General features: G+C 46.3%; 2 protein-coding genes across 5 annotated transcripts in view; both read left to right on the forward strand.

The window, feature by feature from the left end:
- Window positions 1–183: 183 nt before the first annotated feature.
- On the forward strand, window positions 184–12,155 carry maco1b (macoilin 1b). Of its 2 annotated transcripts, none has more exons than XM_076027578.1 (11): window positions 184–669; window positions 1,593–1,734; window positions 2,199–2,325; window positions 3,011–3,134; window positions 3,555–3,733; window positions 4,943–5,537; window positions 7,118–7,276; window positions 8,299–8,481; window positions 8,603–8,723; window positions 8,876–9,050; window positions 9,720–12,155. In XM_076027578.1, exons 1-11 carry the CDS (start codon window positions 590–592, stop codon window positions 9,920–9,922), a joined length of 2,088 nt encoding a protein of 695 aa, XP_075883693.1. In that variant the 5' UTR covers window positions 184–589; the 3' UTR covers window positions 9,923–12,155. The 2 variants fall into 2 exon arrangements, with proteins under 2 accessions (XP_075883693.1, XP_075883692.1); XM_076027577.1 differs by lacking the exon at window positions 184–669 and adding an exon at window positions 1,346–1,371.
- A 2,909-nt stretch (window positions 12,156–15,064) lies between these two features.
- Window positions 15,065–18,018, forward strand: part of ldlrap1b (low density lipoprotein receptor adaptor protein 1b) — a 35,177-nt gene continuing 32,223 nt past the window's right edge. For 2 of the 3 annotated variants that reach the window (XM_076027583.1, XM_076027584.1), the window contains exon 1: window positions 15,065–15,446. In XM_076027583.1, the coding sequence (XP_075883698.1) occupies window positions 15,362–15,446 (85 nt within the window). In that variant the 5' untranslated portion in view covers window positions 15,065–15,361. The remainder of the gene's footprint in view (window positions 15,447–18,018) is intronic. The other variant, XM_076027582.1, reaches the window with a different exon arrangement.

The following is an 18,018-nucleotide window of genomic DNA, read 5'->3' on the forward strand; positions in this document are numbered from 1 at the left end:
GTGCGCCAAAAGCCGCGTATATTGTGGTCAAAAGCCATCCAAAGCAGGGTGCACGGGACAAGGATCTGGGGGCCTAGCCCCGCCCCCGCGCTGCCCCTATTGGTCAGTCGGCGGTGCCCAATTTGTCCACAAAAACGCAATTGGTTTATCGGCAGGGCTTCCACCGCGCAGCGACCTTTGCCTCCTCTCCGTTGCCCACCCCCGCTGTCTCTGGTGTCTTTGGAAAAGCAAGAGCGACCGGCCTCGGCGCGGCGCAAGTGGCTCCTGTCCGCATCTGTCAAAGACAAAAGGCCCGGGCGGACAGCTTGATTGGGCGCAGGAGCCATCTGTAGGACGTAACGACGCAGCAGCGCTCCGGAGCCCGACTGAGTCTGCGCCAACAAAAAAGAGGAGGTTCCCGAGTGGACCTCTTTTATTTATTTCTTTGTTTCCACTGGTTAAAAATAATAACAGCAAGACACACACACGCACGCACACACGCGCGCGCGCACACGCACTGGCTTCTTCATTTACTGTCTTTGTCCGTATACGCAAGAAAACTGGATAAGACTACAGTCGCTAGTCGAAGGCCAAAGCCAAGCGGAGGAGGATGAAGCGGCGCAATGCGGACTGCAGCAAGCTCCGACGGCCGTTAAAACGGAACCGAATCACTGAGGGTATATACAGCAGGTAAAGCCAGAACCAGCTACGGGTTCTCTTTCGTGACAGTCGTGGTGTTTGCGGGCGGGTCGGTGAATGAAAACTGGTTTGGAACGGGAAACTCAGTCCCACTGTTGCCACTGGTATGAGTGAAGCTGCTGCCCCCTCCGGCTAGCTCATTAGCTGCGCTAACGTAGCTATAGCGCTAGGCCCCAACGGCTGCCCGTTATTAAGCGTTTTTAAGGTCTGCCCTTTAGCGTTGTGTAGCTGTTTGACACGCGACATGCGGGACACGCATCGATATGAATGTGACAACGGGAACGTTGAAATTCAAACGTTGAACCACGTCAAGTTGTCACCTGTTTGTCTTGTCAAAATGAACGCTAGCCGCTTAGCCGCTAACTCAGGTAACTCGAATGAGCCAGCACCAAAGCAGCTTTGTACACTGTTATTGCCAAGTTTCGAACACACCCCCTTCGTAAATAGAAATATTTTCTGTTGACGTTAGTCATAGACACGCGAATGCAATAGCTGTCACGGTGACCAGTTACAAGCGTGTGTTGTTTCCCTCAACTTCAGCCTCGAATAGTTTACAACTCTCGTACCTGACAGGTCCCACTTTTATGTGGCTTTGATGTCATGTAATGTAGCAAAGCAAACGCTGCGGCGCCAGCTGCACAGATGTTGTGCAGTTCTCGATTTATTATGTTTAGATCTCAACATGATTAAACGGTACCTGGAACTTAAAATAAAGCAACGTAAAATGCATAATTGAATGGAATCTGTTGCCACAGACTCTCATGGGCCCCATGCATACATCATTTCAACCTGTCAATTAAGGATCTGCCATATACACACTGTTCAATTGTGCTAATACCAAGTTATAATGTGCATGACTTGTGTGTGTGTGTGTGTGTGTGTGTGTGTGTGTGTGTGTGTGTGTTTATCTTCAGTACCTTCCTGTACCTGAAGTTCCTGGTGGTGTGGGCACTGGTGCTGCTGGCAGACTTTGTATTGGATTTCAGGTTTGAGTACCTCTGGCCATTCTGGCTCTTCATCCGGAGCGTGTACGACTCCTTTCGATACCAGGGGCTGGTGAGTGGCCTTGTGTTGATATTTCAACTACTGTATAGAGACTCGGCAGCACTTTTGATAGTTCGCTGGGACAAAGATATGCAATGAAAAATGATAATGATACTGAAAGAAAAAGTTCTGGCAGCACAGTGATACAAAAAAAAAAGCTGTACACAAAGTGATTATAAAAACGTAATATCCAAAACATTTTTGACAATGAAAAATGTTTGGCAAGATGCACAATATGGCCATGCTTGCCAAGTTTCTGCTGTATTACTGCTTAATAGCGTTAAATTGACCAAAAATTAAGATGCGCTGTCTGGCATTTTCATGTCAATGGTGTAAAAAATAATTATCTTAAAGAAGAAAAGCTTCAACGCTGCACCATTTCCATTTCTATTTATACGGTTTCTTTAGCAGTGACTCAAGAAGTGTAAACATGTTCCTTGCTCATTGCGTGCCTTGTCTTTCATCTTCCCAAACAGGCCTTCTCAGTATTCTTTGTGTGTGTTGCGTTTACCTCGGACATCATTTGCCTCCTCTTCATCCCAGTGCAATGGCTATTCTTCGCTGCCAGTACCTATGTGTGGGTGCAGTACGTTTGGCACACAGGTAAAGCCAAAGAGTGCATTTGTGTCCTTAATTTACTTTCTGCGTGTGTCTTTGTTTTCGTAGATTCTGTGTGTGTAAACATGGCAAATGGCGAATACTTTGAGAATCCTCCTGTGACCTTTGTGACGGTTCTATGAACATTATCTTTGCATAGAATCTAGTGGTTTGTAGATACCGACAGTATGTTTTACACCATGGCTTCCTACACAAATGACAAGTTTATAGACTGCATTTGCGGGGTTGTAATGTCTCGGGCTTTTCTAAAAGTGTAACCCCCCCCACGCACATTTACCGATAAATGACTGCTTAGAATTGCACATAGCGTACGTAAGTGAGCTGCGCCATGTGGGTCGGATGTCACTGTGATTTAGTGGCGTTCCACCCATGTGGACCAAAGACCAGGTGTCAGATTGAAATCCCAGTGCCAGCTGGGAGAGGGCGAGATGCTTACTGGCTGTGTTCTGGGCCCTCTGCCGTTTCTTTCCCGTGACATTCACAACCATAGGATGCCACAGGAGTATTAATAGCGCTTACTGCTTCGTGGGCCGGTGGGCAAAAAGTGTCTGTGGTTTAACGTAGAAGATTGTTCATTTTGTTCAGAGATGTCAGGGAGCAGGGGGCCCTGTGAAGGGAAGGATCGGGTGTGATGATGCTCTCTCATAAAACCTTTCCCTGGCCTTTTCAGAGAGGGGCGTCTGCCTGCCCACCGTCTCCCTGTGGATACTCTTTGTGTACATAGAGGCAGCCATACGATTCAAAGACCTGAAGAACTTCCATGTGGACCTGTGTCGTCCCTTCGCAGCGCACTGGTGAGCCACGCGTCTGTTCCGACTCGAGGCTGCGCGGCTCTGTGCTTGGCAGACGCGCCTTGGCCGAGAGGCGCTTCTTGGTTTACAGCTGACTGTGATGGTGCTGAGGATTGATCTGAACTCAAGACGTGATTAAATAATTCACAATGTGGCTTCGTGCTAAAAAGAAATTTAAGTTCAGAAAGTTGCTGATAATGAGAACCCTCACCAATATGGGCTATTGTCATGAAAGGAAAAAAGATCATCTTAAATCGGCATATAGTCTTTGAGAATATAATCTATAGTCTGGTAGAGTATCTGACAAGAAGCTAAGTAAAAGTAGTCAATGAAAAAAAAGGTGCAGCGGCTTTACTGTGTTGTGTCCTCATTCCTTCATTCATTTATCGATTGACCAATTGACCCTTTTGTCTGTCTTTGCAGCATCGGCTACCCGGTGGTCACGCTGGGCTTCGGCTTCAAGAGCTATGTGAGCTATAAGATGCGCCTGCGGAAGCAAAAGGAGGTGCAGAAGGAGAACGAGTTCTACATGCAGCTGTTGCAGCAGGCTCTGCCTCCAGAGCAACAGATGCTTCAGAGGCAAGAGCGAGAGGCAGAAGAAGGTACGGTCCCGAAACCGGCATGCATACACACTGCATATGCATGCGCGCACTTAAACACACACACGCACGCTTCAGTAGGAACAGCAAATTTAAGGCGAATATAAATGATAATCTATGACCAATTAAATTCCTGTCATTTTTTTTTTTTCGATTGGTGATAGAAATTGAGAGAGATTGCAGCCATCTAAAGGCTCGCCTGGAACAGCATCTTGATGGGTGGAAGGTTAATGGGATTCTGTAGAGGCCGCAGACGAAGCAAAACTCCCGAAACAATAACACAAAGAACACAAACGAGTTTGCCTTGGTTTGTCAAACAGTCGGTGACCGTGCCGCTTCGGCCCCCCTCGCAGCACACGAGCCATTTCGCGCTCTCCAGTCAAAGTCTGTGGTTGCAGCTGCTGCAGGTTTAAACACTCCATGCAAAATAATGGCCATCAAAGTGTCACTTTGCATGCGCAACGTGTGATTTAAAGAAACGCACTGGGGTGCTGAAGATGAGTCACAACTCGGTACACGGGACGGAAACTTTGTCAGTCGCTGGTGTGATTTCTGAAAGTGTAGTCACTGCATCACACCTGACTGAGGGCTGAAAGTTGCCACCGTGAGAAGTAGTGACTCGCCAGGGTTCACGGTGGGGACAATATACAGTAAATATTCCATAAATGATTTTAGGTGAGGCCCCTTTGACAAACCACAGTTAAATATCAACAAAATATGCACAGTGGTTAACACTGTCGCCTCACAGCAAGAAGGTTGTGGGTTCGATCCTGGGCCTGTGGCCTTACTGTGTGGAGTTTGCATATCCTCCCTGTGTCTGTGCGGGTTCTCTCCGGGTTCTCCGGCTTCCCCCTGCATTGCAAAAACATGCATGTGTCGGAATGCTAAATTGTTCATAGGTGTGTGTGTGCGAGTGAGTGCGAACGGTTGTTTGTCTCTATGTGGACCTGCGATGAACTGGCGACTTGTCCAGGGTGTCACCCTGCCTTCGCCCTGTGGCAAACCTTAGTGCAGAGGGAAGCCGGTATTGCATAGGAATAGGAACAGTTAAAATGTTTACGTATTGAAGTGGCATTGGCTAATAGTTAGCGGTTGTGTCAAGAAGCGTTCTGGTTTCCGATGAAGAAAGTTCCGCAACATCTCGCATGGACGTGTCCCAGCAGTATCTGCATTGAACATGTGTTCACGTCACCTCCCTGGTTGTTTCCACAGCGGCGGCGGCGGCTAAAGGAATATCCGATGCGGACGCGCCGCCCGTGTCGCAGAACGGCGCCCCGGCCAACAAAAAGACGTCGGCGTCGCTGCCGGAGTTAGAATACAGAGAAAAAGGGAAGGACGGGAAGGGCGGCGGCGGCGACGCGAAAAAGCAGCACAACAGCAACAGCAGCATCCTGCCGTCACCAGTGGACTCTAAACTGCAGGAGATGGAATACATGGAGAACCATATAAACAGCAAGAGACTGACGGCGGAGCTGGGCAGCACGGAGAACCTGCTGCTCAAGGAGGACAACAACTCCTCCTCCTGCTCCTCGTCCTCCTCCTCCTGCTCCAAGAACTACAAGAACGCCAGCAGCAACGCGGCGGCGCTCAACTCCTCGCCCCGCGGCCACAGCGCCACCAACGGCAGCGTGCCCTCCTCGGCGCCACCGCCGTCGTCGGCCTCGTCCTCCTCCTCGTCCTCCGCGGGGAAGAGCGACAAGAAGCACAAGCTGGCGGTGGGGAAGGGGACGTCGGGCGGCTCCCACCGAGACCCCACAGACAACTGCATCCCCAACAACCAGCTGAGCAAGCCAGAAGCTCTCGTCAGGTAAGACGCTAACAAGGGCTGGGCCATTTGGGACCAAAATAAAATCTTTTTTCTCCCCTCTCTTTTTGGGTAAAACTACAAAAGACAATGGAATAAATGAGTTCATATAGTTTATCTTTATTTTTTTAACGAAAAATAGCCAACAAATTTCCCTGCAACTGAGAGATGCTGTAAATCCTCCTTGGCTTTAGTAAAATGACAACATTTGCAGTCTTCCTGACCAAACAAAGGTGAATGTCTTGGGATGAATAGAGTGAGAACCTGGAAATTTGTAAAAAATCAGGGAAGGTTTTGGAAAAGTCATGAAATATGATTGAAATTTGATTTTAGTCTAATTGAAATCAAATCAACAGATTTCAGCTGCAGTTACCTTTTATTGTAGAGTTTAAGAGTGTTTTTATAGGTTGCGGTGAGGTTGTGGGATTTTCACACAAGGTCATGGAGAGGTTTTGAGATTTTGCCAGTGAAAATGAGTGGGAACCCTGACATCACAGTTTGGCCCTGCAGTGCACTGGCCGCTTGTTCACATAGACTCAACGTACCCCTGCGACCCTGAATGCAGCTTGAATGATTGTTGAAAATGAATGAATGAATGGCTGAGTAATAAAACTGCGCTCTGCCTTCTGTTGCTGGGTAGGAACACGTACTGCAGTTTTTTTTTGCCATTATTTGCTTCTGTGGGCGGAAAAATGCTTTTGCACCTTGCATTGTTAAACTTCAGTACATATTAAGGTCATCCCTAACTTCTTAAAAACATCCACAGTATATTTTTGAAGTCCATTAGGAGGAGCTTCCTCCCTTTTCTGCTGCAATGCATAGAAACCCCAACCTCTCCATACAGTTTTATTGAGATGGAAATAAAAACCTATATAGCAGCAGGTAAATGTTACATTTGTCTGCATTGAGGCACATCAGTTGCTGCAAAGTATTCCACTGTCATTATAAACAGGTTGCAGTGCATTGTCATGGCTTGGCTGGACTTCAGACCTCGCATCATAACTTAATATCGGGTCAATACATAATAATACAAAAGAGGCCACTGTCTTTGTGCTGCTCTAGCAGGTCATCCCCGATGAGTAAATATTGCGTTATAAATGAGTCAGCGAGGGGCTTTTATGGCTGATCACCAGCATAGCCATGACACACAAAGCTTTACGAACCGCAGTTCAATTGGTGACAAATGTCATATTAACCGTGTTTGATCAGCAGCATACATATCGCACTGCTGATGTATTGCTAGAAAGCAGACAGAGGCCTTGTGGGAGCTTTTTCAATGCATCTGACCTGAGTGTCATTCAGTGGCTTGAGAAAGTTATTCCTCTGATTTGAGATGTGGGCGGTGGCATGAAACGTGTTGGCGTCGCTCACATCCTCAGCCTGTGCTGAACGGGAGCGTAGCAGCGTATTAGCAGCAACCTGTGCGTTTGGTGGATTTATTTCCTTTGGAACCAAATACTGAATACTGTGGGCTCTTTGAACAAATACACTGTGGCTGTTTCCATTGCATTTTATTGCTTTACTTTTACCCCACGGGCGCTCCGGGTCGCCTGCCAACACATGTCTTCCTCTTCTGAGCTTAGGTTGGAGCAGGATGTGAAGAAGTTAAAGGCAGACCTGCAGGCCAGCCGCCAGGTTGAACAGGATCTGCGCAGCCAGATCGGCTCGCTGGGCAGCGCCGAGCGCTCCATACGCACCGAGCTGGGCCAGCTCCGCCAGGAGAACGAGCTGCTGCAGAACAAGTGAGTGACGCTTCTCCCGCCGGTCGGTGCAACTGCAAGTATGCGTTTAATGAGAAGATGCACAGGACAGATTGATTTGAAGGGAGGCGCTGTTGGTTGTCGCGCGTCAACCTTCACCCCGGATCATTTCTGACTTCAGCGTGTTGAATCTTTGCTCTTTTCATTTGCCTTGAATTGAACATTTGAAATTGAAAATTGTTAAACACACTCACTGGCCACTTTCTCCGGTACGTGCAATGACACGGATTCAACGGGGGACTTTCCCTGATGGGAATCTCCCTTTCAACCACATCTCACAGGTGCTCTATCAGTAGAGCTGTGGTGACTGTGGGGGCCATTTGAGTGCAGTGGACTATGTCACATTGTTTAAGGAACCGGTTTGAGATGATATGAGCTTTTGTCACGTGGTCCTGCTGCTGAAAGTGGCCCTCAGTCTGGAAGTGAGCAGTTTGCCATGGTCAGATAACTTTAACTGCCACTAGCAACCTCTTTTTTTGATTACCTTGATTGTACGGCCTTGATTCACCTTTTGAAACTTCAGCAGTTTCTTTTTACTATGTGTGTGTATGTGTATATATATATATATATATTTACACTACCATATTTAGTTGTTTAATGCTCATATATTTGATGTCTTCAGTATCTGCAGTGTAGGAAGTTGTAAAGATAAAAAAACAAATTGCATGACAAGGTGTGTCCAAACCTTTGACTGGTAGTGTACATTCTATAACAAAGTAGTAGTAGTAGTTGCTGCCATGCCATTGACTGGCACAACAATTGCTGTGACATAAAACTGAACATGCGTACCAGAAACGATGCCTACTGAGTGTATTTTTGACATGCATGAATCTGATTGAGTAATATTTATAATCCAGCGATGGACTAAACATTTTTCTCTGTGTGTGTGTGTGTGTGTGTGTGTGTGTGTGTGTGTGTGTGTGTGTGTGTGTGTGTGTGTGTGTGTGTGTGTGTGTGTGTGTGTGTGTGTGTGTGTGTGTGTGTGTGTGTGTGTGCACGTTTAGGCTACACAATGCTGTGCAGGCAAAGCAGAAGGACAAGCAGGCTGTGGGCCAACTGGAGAAAAGACTGAAAGCCGAGCAGGAGGCTCGAACCACCGCAGAGAAACAACTCGCAGAGGAAAAGAAGAGAAAGAAGTTAGAGGAGGCCACAGCGGCCAGAGCGGTGGCACTGGCAGCAGCATCCAGGTAGTCGAGCACTCGGACAGGAACCAGGCACTGGATTCCACGCAGGTTGAAAGCGCTAAACTCACCACTTCTTTGCTTCATTGTCTGTGTGTTGTTGGGTTTTTTGTTGTCATTTTCCCAGAGGGGAGTGCACAGACACGCTGCGGCGGCGCATCACCGAGTTAGAAGCAGAGTGTAAGAAACTAACAATGGACATTAAACTCAAGGAGGAGCAGATCAGAGAGCTAGAGTTGAAAGTTCAGGTAAGAGCGTCCTCCTCCTCCAATTCCTCTAGTTGGTGTTTGTTGATTACTCTTGATAATGATCCAGCAGTGCCATACACATTTGAAGAGGTTTTGAGAACATGTGATATTTACTTTGTCCTCTTTGTCTGTCTACCTTCCCTTTCTGGCAGGAGCTTCATAAATATAAGGAAAATGAAAAAGACACAGAGGTGTTGATGTCAGCGCTGTCAGCCATGCAGGACAAGACGCAGCACCTCGAGAATAGCCTGAGTGCAGAGACCAGAATCAAGCTGGACCTCTTCTCTGCGCTGGGCGACGCCAAGAGGCAGCTGGAGATAGCACAAGGTCGGCCGGTCGTCTTCGACGCTTCTTGAAAATATTTGCCTGCTACCGTTCGCAAGTTTGGGCTCACTGACTCATTTCTGCATTGATCGCCGTTATGATTATCATCAGTGTTTATGAAATAATGATCTTAAATCCTCTGCAATGAGTGCGCGAGAATCAATCAAGACGTGCTGAAGAAGTACTAGAACGTTTTAGTGGTTTAGTGCAATGAAAATTGTTTCCAATGTCTTATTAAAATTAACTGAGGGAATTTCAAGTGTGAACACACTGAAAGTGGGCTGTTTTGAAGAGCCTGAAGTATAAACCATGGCACTTTGTTTGCTCTTTTTTGGTTAAGCACACACAACTAAGGGTAATTACAATACGAAGCTGTGTTTTAGAACCTTTTTTTTCCGCAATTTTAAAGCATCAAACTTGTGTGTTGATGGCCGTGTATTGCACACTTGATATTAATTTGCTGAAATCACATTCAGTCAGATATTCAAGCCATCCTACTGTATGTGTTCACCACTTCCTGACTGATTTCCGTGCACTAGTAATGTTCTTAGAGCATTCCAGGAGATTACCAATGCAGGAATGCTGGCCTGTCAAAATAAAAGTGTTGTGCATGGCCTGACTGCGTGGATTTCATGTTGTTGTGTTTGGTGTTTTTTTTTTTTTTTTTTTTAGGTCAGATCCTGCAGAAAGACCAGGAGATAAAGGACCTAAAGCAGAAGATAGCCGAGGTCATGGCCGTCATGCCCAGCATCTCCTACACAGCCGACACCAGCAGCATGACACCAGTGGCGCCACATTATTCCTCCAAGTTCATGGACACCAGTCCCTCCGGCCTCGACCCAAACGCCTCCGTTTACCAGCCACTCAAAAAGTGAACGCTTTGTCCTGCCCCCCCGCCTCCCTCCAACCTCCTCCTCCTCCTTCTCTTCCTCCGCCTCCCATCATCTCTCTCTCTCCCCGTCCCCCCCCACCCGCCCGGGTCCCTGCAGGCCCACCACCACTTTCCAACCTGCTCGGCATGTCTGCAGCTGAGAACGTTGTTTTTCTTTTTCTCTCTCTCGCTCTCTCTCCCTCTCCCTCTCTCTCTGGTTTTTATCCCTCCCCCGCCCCTCGACCCTCCCCGGCCAGGTCAGAAGGATGTTGTATCGTGTGACTGTATTTGTTGTAGTTAAAACAAAAGACAAAAAAAACTAAAAACTAAAAAATGGACATCACGTGTCAACTATAGGGAGTCCAATTTTGTTTTCTCTTTAAGTGTCTAGTGAAACCTCACAGAACCGGGTGTCGATCTTCATCTCCAGGGAGTCGCCCTCCCATTTCTGCTGCCACTCTTCACCATCGGTTGTCTGCTCTTCAGAGCTGGGGAATAGCTGCTTATCATTTAAGCTTGATTCCACCCCCCCCCCCCCGTGTTAAGATTTGCCCCCCAACCCAAAAAAAAACAAAGCGCACTTCTCATCCAGTCGAACAGCCTTACTTGTTTTGCATCGCAATCCAACATTTTGCGTTCTCCCACCACCACGGCGGCGGCGCGGCAACATGTGAACACCTGGAAGAATGTAGTGCATCGTTGGCACGGACCCCCCCTCCGCCCCCCCTCCCCTGCTGTTCTTGCGTTCAATTTGTTCGTTTGAAGCACCAGATGAACCCTCATTTGGCTGCTTGGTGGTTTGGTTTGTACACGGCTCTCTGAGTGTATCGTGTGGTTCCATGAGTTCACACTTGTTGTGTTTGACTTCAGCGGTCCAGAAGTTTAAATAAGATCTTGAGGTCCCATGTTTCTCCTAATTTATTGCTGTTGTTTTCGCTGACACAAAGAAAGAGGATAGCGATCAAGAGAGGAGGCGTCTGCGCAAGTTTGCCAGCTTCGATGCATATTAATCAGTTGTTGTGATCGCAGTGCCTTGAATTGAGCACATAAGATGAAATTCTGCACGACCCTCCTGGACCACTGGATTATTTGACAAAGTTGTTTTTTTTTTGTTTTTTTTTTAAATGATAATAGTAATAATTTCATTCCACCGACAGAAATCGGACACTTTCTTTTAGAACCCAGGTTTATAATTGGATTTGCTCCCAGCTGCACCAGTTTTGTCCCACACACTCACCACAATCAATCAAAGTATATTTGTCAAGCTAAAGTCCAAGACTTGTCATTCTGCCCCCCCCGCACACGCTCACTTGCTGCCAGTGCTTAGTCGGCCACGGGCGGGGTTGGGCAGGTCACATGTCCACTCACAGAGGCTCATCTCTCCAAGTGCTGTTAAATCCCAAATCCTGTGGTTTAGCTGCCAGACTGTTTTTTTTTTTTAATTTATTTATTTTTTTAATTTCTTCTCAATTCCCAAATTAAAAAAAAATCGTACCGCGGAAAAAGCACCCCTTGTTTTGTTTTTTTTGAAAGGAAGGCAGAAGGCCCACAATGTAAGAAAAGAGTTCAGAAAGCTTAATATAGCGGGTAAATAAACTTTTGGAAATGGCTCCTCCACCTCAGTTCTCGTGCCAAGCCTCAAATGCTCCTTTCTCTCACGGAAGAATGTATTGCGGACGCGTCAGCCGACATATTTTGTCGCATGTCCGCCGGCTAAAGTTTCAGTTTTCAGGTAGAGAAAGTTTGTCACCTGTTTGTTGTAGCCTGTGTAGTTTGAATTGAAAAAAAAATAAGAAAAAAAAAAAGGGCGAAGGACTCGAAGAGTCGCGTTTCTTTTTGTGAATGTTCCAGTATTTGAAAACTGTTGGGCAAGTTGGCGGTGAAAAGCTTCTTCTGTTTTGCTGTTCTGTTTCAATGTGGAGAGAAATTTGCTCAAGTCTGGTTATTAGGTTTCGCCATCGCCCCCAGTGGTTTTCATTGCGTGTGCGGTTTTCGCCCACCCTAGAGTGGAGAACCTTATTTTTGCCTCCGATCGCTGTCATCGGCTCCCACATGAAGAGATGTGAAAATGACGGTGCAGTCAAGTGTCGGCTCTGCCGCCTGTCGCAAGTAAACAGACGTGTTTTTGTTTTTTGTTTTCTATGCCCACAGTCACTGCTATGTTTTATCCCCAGGTCTGACCTTGGCTGTGCTCTCGCTCTGTGAGGTTTACAAGAAATAAACATTTTTTTCTTGCACATTGACTTTTTTTTTTTTTTAACCCCTGTTTTACAACCTTCCACGCCACACACACCTCTCTGAATTTGTTTTTACTAAGCTGTCAGAGAAACCTGACTAACCTGTTCAGTTTATAAGCTCTCCAATCTTTGTTATCGTTTCATAAACTGGACCTATGAATCACAAATATGTGCACCAGTCATACAGTAAATAGGTCAGTCTCTTGACCACTACTGTATTTTACACGTTCTTCAAGTTTAGTTTTTTTAATCTTTATGCAGGTGCATCATTAATGTGCGCGTTTTCAGTAGACGCGAAATTTTTTTGTTGGCGGAAAAAAAATGTAATCAGAAAACCTGTGAAATGTTTAAAGTTTCGTCATACTGGTGCACTACTCATGTTAGCCACTAGGGGGAAGCATCACCCTCAATTGTCAGCGTTACAGGTCTGGAGATTATCGTGCGACATTGACTCGAATTGTTCATTCTGGAAGCGCTAATTCTCATCATTTAACACCGTGACATCCTATTGAGTTCGGACAAAAGGAATTACTGAACACTTTCCCCTTTTAGTCCACCAGTGACTAATGGGTCGCCATATTCACACTATCAGTAAACTCAAAGACATATTATTGTGGGAAAATACTCGGTAAAGTAAATTTTGTACAATATAGGACCTTTTTAAAAGTCAAATCAGAAATGTCCGCAATGAAGTTCCCATGCCTGCTGGCCTGTTGGTGTTGTGGGTAAGACCGCAATGATAGAATTGTGATTTGTGACATCACACGTGTCTGGGACATGTATGAATTATCCCTCTGTCAAGGACAAGATGCTGAATAAACCTATGCAGGTAAAGTAAAGCTCCAACTTTTGTTAAGCTTGAATTATTTTTTTTCAGTATTTAATGCTCTTTTGCAATGCCCCTTTTCAGCTTGGCAAGCACAAGCATTTGGAATTAACAGATTATGATAGGTTCCAACTTGGCAGTGTGGATTTGGCGGAGCTTTAGGCCATTAGGACACAAATCAGTAGTACGGTAGATCCATCTGCTGGAGGAGAGGGAGTCAGAAATGAGAAACTGTGGTATTGATCTCCGCTTCCTTTGACTCGCCATGTCTTACATCTTAATATAACAAAAGAACGATGATTCATATTTTTTTTCCCAATTCACAAAAAAAAGATACATTATTGGTGGTTCCACTTTGAATAGCTCATATCACAGTGTCGTTCACCTGTGTTTTTCCTCAAATATTTTGCGACTTACAACATGATTACCGTGGAATAAAGGACACCGTGCCCACCACTACAGCCAAAACAACAACCCTTTGTGTGCGCTGAGCCCCCTTTGAATCTCTCCAAAAGAGTATCATTGATTTTTTTTTTGTTGTTGTTGCTACTTTGGTGGTGCTTAGCAAGTCAAGATGTGTCCTGCTTTAGTAAGTGGTGAATTAACAGAGGATCGTGCAGTGTTTTTGTTCTGGGCCCTTTCATTGGAGACTGGCAGTAAATGCCATGACTGAAACAGTGATTTTAAAGGAATGTACCTGAAGGAATTCAGATAGATGGTTTAGTCACAGCACTAATGAGGTGATATTTTCTCCTTGGAGTAAACAACAGAAAGAGCACTTGGTCTCTGCTGCCCCGTAGGGTTTAAATTGTGTTTGTTTTCTCATATTGCTGAGAAAAAAAATCAAGCCAAGTCAGAGGAACTTGTCAGGCTTGATCTGTTGATCTGAATTCTTAAATTCTATGACTAAAAAAACCCACAATTTGACAAACATTTTGGCACAGACAACCAAATGATTTGTACATCATTATAATATTTCAGTAGGAACTTTCAATCAGACTGTTTACAATAACACCAGTGTTGTTACAAAGCTGTACCTCTTTATAGGTGGTTCTTTGTGCATCTCTGTCGCTTCGCTGTGGATGTTTGGCATTGGCAAAAATTGTCCTCAATCCAAACCTCTTATTTTGCACCCTATAAAAAGTCCCATTCAGCTGACATGTTATCACAAACAATAGCAGTTTCAGAAGATCACATTTATTTGGTGACTTATTCTTGTTCCTTCATTTGTCATCATCATACTGTTCATACTGATCTTATGTGCACAGATGGTCAGATTGTGTCCTCAGACGTACAAAATGAGACATATTGTCTGTTTAAAAGCCTTGATCTAAACGATTCCCTTCTCTCTGTCAATTGTGAACAATGAGTCACTGTTATCGGATGCCTTTTCCAGGAAAAGCCTTCCAATATTCCCCAGAGCCTTCCGGCCCTTCAGCTGTTTACTTCAGAGCACCAAGGCCGAACGTGGGGACGGGGTTACATACAGTAAATTGAGATCATTGATTTAAACATAAATAATATGACTGGTAGTGGAATAAAACCCCAAAGGAGATTAAAATACATATCTTAAAGGTTTTGTTCCTAATTGGATCCTATTTATGAAAACTGGATTACACTTCGAATGTTTTTTGTCTGTGAGTGGACTTTCAACAAGCACCTCCAGCCAGTGTTAGTTCTGCTGTATCATAATAAAATCACTTTTAGAGGGAATCTAAAATGTGCAGTTCTTGGAGTAAGCCCTTTGTGACATCACTGACTCCAGGTTTAGGTTTTGCACGATCGTTGAAGCAGCACTACAATGGTCCGAAATGAAAAGGAAATATATGGAGATACTAAACCTTTGACATGTATTTAATACTCCAAAAGTGATTAAACTCCTCATTCCCACCCTTGGGATCGCTACCGTTTTTCCTGAGTAGATCACTTTTCTTTTTTTTCTACTATCATTTTCTACTGTCACAGTCAAGATTCTGGCTGCCTGGCTATTTCTTTTCTCGTCAGAAACGAGTGGGTTGGAGCTGCTGCTGACTGCACTGCGCGGTCAAAGGAGGAACAGACAAGACACGGCGGCACCGCCCGCACGGGCTGTCAAAGCTTTGCGGCTGCTACAAGCTCAGTCGATGTGATTCCACAACCCGGCGTCACGCACGTTATCCGGCTAATTTACATAACGCCGCCCAGGGGGACGAACATTATCTCTCATCGAGCAAAAGCAAAAACCGTGCGGAGGGGGAGGCGAAAGAAGGGTGAGAGAGAGCCGAAACAAAAGTTTGAACTGCAAGAGGACTGTTTTAGCCAGAGGAAGTGTTTTCGACGCAGAGACGGAGCGACGCTCGCCGGGCTCTTTGCCCCACTTTTTCTGCTGGAATACGATACTATGGACGCTTTGAAATCCGCCGGTAGGGCGATAATACGGAGCCCCAGCATGGCCAAGCAGTCGTGGGGCTCGGGCAGACACAAGAGTGAGTATCTGTTTCCCGAAATACCTGTTGTCGAAGGCGGTAGCTAGTCCTAGTTTAGCGTTAAAGCAAGAGCTAACTTAGCTTAGCCTTGACGAGGAGGGTGAACCTCACACAGCTGCTGGCTGCTGCTGCTGCTGCTGCTGTGTGTGTGTGTGTGTGTGTGTGTGTGTGTGTGTGTGTGTGTGTGTGTGTTTTCACACAAACGTCAGCTGCACTTCACAACTCGTCCAGTTTGGACGTCAGCGGCTGTCGTCGGTGGGGTCACAGCAGGGCATGGATGGTTAACCCGGTCACTTCATGCGGGGGGTAAAAATTGGCTTTCACGCCGGTGTTGGTGTTCGTATTCTCCTATCTTTTCAGTTGCGCTTGTTGAACTTGACACCACACCAGCGCACCGTAACCCGTCTCCTGTTGAGCGACTTGGTTCAAATCGACGGTGTCCAACAAGTCGCGTGTGTGTTTGTGTGTCGCCGGTTATTTGCCCTCCCCAGAAACCGAAGACGCTTCACGCAAAAAAATAAAAATAAGACAAAAGTTTGGAGCGCAGCGAAATGCCGTGTTGTTTTTTTCTGTGTGTGTACGTGCCACGTCACAGCACCGACTTGCACCGGTGGCAACGAAAATACAGCGAGCGATCCCCGGTCGTATTAAGACCGAAGAATCAGGATCGGTGAGGGACATATATATATATATAAAAAGAGGCGTGAATAAACGAGCGTCTGTCCTCCTGGCAAGTGTGTGATCGTCGCAACGCACTGTTGCTAGGCAATACGCTATTGCAAAGCGAGCGAGAAGCGGCGTAAGAAATTGTTACGCACGGTTGCCTCGTTCATCCGTGCTACAAGCTCGCATAGGACTGAAATCCTTGTCTCTCTCCCTCCCCCCCCCCCCCCCCCCCCCATTAAAAGTCTGAATTTCCACATTAACGCTGCTGCGAAGCCCCGCGTGACGTGAAGCAGACTGCTGGACGTGACAGTTGTTTATGCAGCCGGTACAAACAGCACGTCTTCCGTGTCAGCGAGCCAGCCTGTCCGCGATGGGCTTCTTTCCACATCGTGCTGTTCGTGTTCGTGCACCCCCCCCCCCCCCCCCCGTTTAATTCACACACAATGGGGCCAATTTGCAACACAATAATGACACGTGTCAGGACGTCCACGCTAGCAGCCTCTTTGTTTTGGTTCTCCGCTCGCGTGCACCCCCCACTACCCACCACCATCACCATCAGCCATCAGCCTCCATCAGCCTCCCCATTCCTGCACTTGTCAGGGAATGGAATGGAATGGAAGGGCGTGATGTCCAATCAGACTCTGTTGTTGACAAGTGGAGCACCGCCTGATACAGACCCCCCCCCCCTCCCCCCCATCTCTCTCTTGTTCATTGTTTTTTTTTGCCGTCATCTTTTGTGTCATTTCCTTCACCTCCTGTCTACCTTTTGCCACTTCCCCTCTCTCTCTCTCTTTCTCTCTCTCTCTCTCCCCCCCTCTCTCTCTCTCTCTGAGATCGCACAGGTCACAAGCAGTTCCCTCAACCCCCGTCCTCTAATTACGAGCTTAACTGTAATTCAGGAAGACAACGGTGACCTGCAGAGTCAGAAATAGCCAAGAGAGTGCGTTTGATCTCTTTTGGTGACATTCTAATGTGTCCAGACTGTTTCAATTAAGCATATGGACTTTAAAAAAAAAAAAAAATATATATATATATATATATATATATATATATAGTGCAATTTTCAACCATGTGCATTCTTCTGCATTTGGGACGGGGGAGTGGGGGGTGGCATTTAGTTTTAGTCACTCAGGTCAGTGATTCACGCACCATGTGTTTCTGCATTTTATTAAATGCAGAAACCAAGGCCAAGTTTATACATGCGTCTAAACTTGGCCTTGTTGTAGCTGCTCTTTCACTTCTCTGTCATTAATCAGCACAACACTACTTTTTCCCACAGTAATTGCTAGATTGCCAGATTGTCACAGGTTCTGAAATTGTTTTCACCAAACTGACTCATGTCTTGAAATAGCTTGAGAACATTTCTCTTTCGGGCTGACATTTGCCTTGCTTTGGCAGTCCTGGTCCCACCGCATCTGCAAGAATGCATGAGCCGTGTCGCTTCCTGTGCGACAGCCTGCTGAGTTGACTAAATATTTATCTGCTTCGTGGCCTCCCTGTTCTACCCAGTAGCTGCCGATTTTAAACCTCGCTCTTTATGCGAAGGACGGAGCGAGGTTTCTTTGAAAGCTGTGGAGGAGGAAGCAAATCTCAATCTGTATCTGAGCTAGTTGGCCCCTCTCGCGCATTCCTGGTCGAGAAGCCAGAAGACATCTGCGGGGTTGTCGGCACATACGCAGCTACATATGAACGTGCCAGGTTTAAACGAGGAATGCTCAAGATGATTTCCACCCTGTCGGATTACACAATCCAAACTTGAACGTGCAAAGTGTAGGAGTGGTCAGTGAAGCTTTTGTCAAGTTTGTGTTTGCAGGTCGCTTCACTAGCCGGTCATTTCTGGTGCTGAGCTGGCCAGTCAGCAGCGTCACCTGCGTGCAATAATCGCATCCTGTAGGGCTCCTTTATG

The sequence above is a fragment of the Nelusetta ayraudi genome, unplaced genomic scaffold (genome assembly GCF_046127955.1).
Source record: "Nelusetta ayraudi isolate G7.1 ecotype Tasmania unplaced genomic scaffold, CSIRO-AGI_Nayr_v1 ptg000021l, whole genome shotgun sequence".
NCBI classification, from domain to species: Eukaryota; Metazoa; Chordata; class Actinopteri; order Tetraodontiformes; family Monacanthidae; genus Nelusetta; species Nelusetta ayraudi.

Excerpts from the sequence above, each read along its gene's own strand:
- maco1b (XM_076027578.1), top strand. The coding sequence starts at position 590 with ATGAAGCGGCGCAATGCGGACTGCAGCAAGCTCCGACGGCCGTTAAAA. Across the intron at positions 670-1,592 it reads ACTGAGGGTATATACAGCAG|TACCTTCCTGTACCTGAAGT; the intron begins GTAAAGCCAGAA and ends GTTTATCTTCAG. Across the intron at positions 9,051-9,719 it reads GCAGCTGGAGATAGCACAAG|GTCAGATCCTGCAGAAAGAC; the intron begins GTCGGCCGGTCG and ends TTTTTTTTTTAG.